General features: G+C 29.0%; 1 protein-coding gene across 1 annotated transcript; it reads left to right on the forward strand.

The window, feature by feature from the left end:
- Positions 1-1,526: 1,526 nt before the first annotated feature.
- LOC110807309 (transcription factor bHLH93-like) lies at positions 1,527-3,328 on the forward strand. Its single transcript, XM_022032408.2, has 4 exons — positions 1,527-2,256; positions 2,483-2,659; positions 2,762-2,929; positions 3,095-3,328. The coding sequence occupies exons 1-4, from the start codon at positions 1,648-1,650 to the stop codon at positions 3,179-3,181; spliced, it is 1,041 nt and encodes a 346-aa protein (XP_021888100.2). The 5' UTR covers positions 1,527-1,647; the 3' UTR covers positions 3,182-3,328.
- Positions 3,329-3,676: the final 348 nt, after the last annotated feature.

Consider the following 3,676-nt stretch of genomic DNA (forward strand, 5'->3'; position numbering starts at 1 on the left):
ATTAAGATCTTAGGTAAAAATAAGTGAATTAGAAATGAGAGAGATTTAGAAATAGTGTAAAGTGTAAGGACCCTAAATACCTACTCATTTAGTCTGAATCAAGGAGGGGAAGGTGTGTGTGTGGTTGAAGTTTAGTAGGTATGGTGAACATGCACATGGATAGAGTTTGAAATCTAGTTCAGGCGTGGATAAGTGTTTGTGAGCGTGAGTCACCTAGTAAACGTACCTGTTGTGGTCATTGTAAGATTTGTGTGTGTGTGTTATCCATACAATGGGAGGATCTATTTTGCCTCTCCTTAATGATGACATAAATAGTATCGCGCGATGAAACTTTAGATATGATATTCTAAGTGTATTATGATAGTTCGAGTGTAAGTATGATTTGAAATGAGAACAAGAATTATGTTATGAGAGTAAGAATTAGAATATGTTTCGTGTGATGATTTGTTTGTTGTGTATTTTGATTGTGATGCTTGTTTAATATTTTCTTTGATAATAAAAATTATTATATTTTATATATTGCGTGAATATATGCATGTAAATCTCCGTTATAAATTTTTTTTTTTACTGAACTTGTGAAACTCATCCCAATTCACCCTCATCCAGGTTAAAAGAGATGATGAACAAGTTCAAGATCAATAGAATATGGTGAATAAAAACTTTATTAACTTTTATTTAAATATTGTAAATTAATTTAGATGTCTAAATTATTTGTAAATGAATAATTATTCTGTCATAAAATGTGTATTAAAGTGTAATTCTGTTGTATATTTAATATTTTTATATTTTAATAGTTAAAAATATTGTGTTAACATCCGTACCCATCAATATTATTATGGTTCAAAATGTTACAAATTACTATTTTCATTTTTTTTTTATTATGTTGTAGTTTTTATGTATAACTGTTTGAAAGTTAATTGTATTGTAATATAGTTATTAAAATATATTAAAAAAATAATAAGTAAAATTATAAGACACACATCTGACAGGTCTTCATCTTTTGAGTTCAGGCATATTTATATATGTGTGTGTACATACCTGTGGGTCAAAGTTTTGGAGAGTAATGCCAATAAATTTTTATGTTTTGTTATTTTGTTTGATTGCAAAAGATTTCGGTGAAAAAGACATCAAATCTCACCACCTTTGAGAAATAGAGGCTCAACCAAAACCAGACTCCATTAACCTCTCTACACTAAATTTTTATTTAAAAATTAATTATAAAATAAATACTTTTTTATATTTTAAAAATAATTATTATATATTATCATATTAATTTTGTTATTTATAAATTATGATTTCTATTTAAAAAATAAAAAAACCGATGTAACATTTTCCGGTATTACTTATATATATATACTGATGATTAATGAAAATACTATACTAATAACAATACATTTTCAACAATATTGTAAAATCCAACTAATATACAATATTACATATATACAAAAAATATATTATATAAATCATATAGCGGACCCTTTCAAGCTCAGAAAAAGAAACTGAACAGTTTAAGCCCCCTTCACGGTCGGCCTATATATATACTCCTCTTCTTCATCTAACTTTATCTTCTCAAGGCATTTTTCTGCAAATTATAAAGATTTAGAAAAAAAAAAAAAAAAAAAAAAAGAGAAAGAAAACAGAGAGAAAATGGAGCTGAACCAGCAGGATTACTTAGAAGAACTGCTAGGTCTAAGGAGAGATACATGGGACAATTCACTTACATTTACAGAAACCAACGAAGACTTCTTCTTCTCCAACAATGACTGGAAAAATTTGAGTTTTGATGGTTTCGACACGGACCTAGAAGCCATTAATCTTCAAAATTCTTTCTTCACTACTGAAGAATTTTCCGGGAAAGTAGCTGGTGGAGATTTCTGTTACTCTTCTTTCGATTTATCGACAGCGGCGGCTAATTCCTCCGATGTTCCCTTTGCCGACGATAATATCTGCGGTCAGCAGATCACCAACTCGTCGCAAAACACGTTCGATACGCCGCCGTTTCATGATACGCCGCCGCTTCAGGATACGCCGCCGTTTCATATGCAGGAAGATTGTAACTCGTTTGGATTGGCGGAAGATTTGCAGGCTTGTTTCCAAGTTGAGTCGCCGCCTGTTTTCAGCATTAGGAGAAAAAATGGGCGAGGGAAGAAGATGGAAGGTCAGCCGTCGAAGAATCTAATGGCGGAGAGGAGGAGGCGAAAGCGGCTTAACGATCGACTTTCCATGCTAAGATCCATTGTACCCAATATAAGCAAGGTAAATTATCGTAAATTTAAATTACATATAATCACAAACTTTCATTTTATATTTTTATAATAATAATACAATTTTATAATTATATACAATTTAAAACCATTTTTACCCATTATTATTTGACTAAATAATTATTACTTTTTATATATTATATTATTAATTAACAGTTATTTTTAATATTTGAATTATATCATTTTTTATTTTAAAATATAAATTGGAATGGTTGAAGATGTGCAGAACATCAATTCTTGGAGACACGATAGAGTACATGAAAGGATTAATGGAGAGAATCAAGACTCTGCAACAAAAAATTGAAGAAGGTGGTTCAGATGATCAGTTGAACATGGTGAATATTTTCAGGGATGTAAAAAAACCAAATGAAATCTTAATAAGAAATTCACCCAAGGTAATTTATATTAAATCACTTTTTTTTTTTTTACATATATGGTTAACAATTCTAATTAAATTACAGGAAATTCTTAACTTTTTTATATATATAAAATTACAGTTTGTCGTAGAGAGAAGAAGTAGCGATACCCGAATTGAGTTATGCTGTGCGGGGAAGCCAGGATTGTTACTGTCTACGGTACATACTCTAGAAGCATTAGGGTTGGAGATTCAAAAGTGTGTTATAAGCTGTTTTAATGACTTTGCAATGCAAGCTTCTTGCTCTGAGGTAAAAATTCGATTTCATTTCAATTTGTTAATAAAATTTACAGTCCGTAGATCATAGTTTTGTACTCAATAGTCGATCATTAGGGTTTTTGAATTGTGGTGAAAAGTAGACTATAAATTATATAATTATATTTTGAAAAGTGAATGATTTTGGTAATGTTGACAGGAAATTGAGCAGAGAAGAGCAATAGGCTGTGAAGACATAAAGCAGGAATTGTTTAGGAATGCTGGTTATGGAGGAAGATGTCTGTAGAATTCTTTTTTTCTTAGCAATCAAAAAGGGTGAGACTTTTAGGTTACAACAATTCGTCTCTGTAATTTCAATTTTTGAGTGAGAGCATTGTGGTAATTTTGTTTTTTTAATAATAAATAAATCCTACCCATCAGAGAGATTTATAAATATTTGTAAAATCTGCATCATTTGAAGATTAATAAATGCAAAAAGAAAAAAAAAAAAGAAAATTTCTGTGAAATTTAGAGATTTTAAAATTTTTTTAAAAAGTAAATTTAAATATTTATTAACATTTAATACATATATATTAATCATAATGTAATAAAAATAACATACAAACAAAAATAATATGTATGGAATTACTGTGGAATCTCAACACACCAAATCAAAATATTTTTAACATATATGTAAGTGAAATAATTATAATGAGATAGAAATAATATTTAATCGAAATAAGATTGGATGAATGGATGGAATTCTTTTTGACATATTTAACTGAAATATTGGCGTATGCAT

This window comes from Carica papaya, chromosome 1 (assembly GCF_054855325.1).
Source record: "Carica papaya isolate Zhongbai chromosome 1, ASM5485532v1, whole genome shotgun sequence".
Classification (NCBI taxonomy): domain Eukaryota; kingdom Viridiplantae; phylum Streptophyta; class Magnoliopsida; order Brassicales; family Caricaceae; genus Carica; species Carica papaya.

Excerpts from the sequence above, each read along its gene's own strand:
- LOC110807309 (XM_022032408.2), top strand. The coding sequence starts at position 1,648 with ATGGAGCTGAACCAGCAGGATTACTTAGAAGAACTGCTAGGTCTAAGG. Across the intron at positions 2,257-2,482 it reads TTGTACCCAATATAAGCAAG|ATGTGCAGAACATCAATTCT; the intron begins GTAAATTATCGT and ends GAATGGTTGAAG. Across the intron at positions 2,660-2,761 it reads TAATAAGAAATTCACCCAAG|TTTGTCGTAGAGAGAAGAAG; the intron begins GTAATTTATATT and ends ATAAAATTACAG.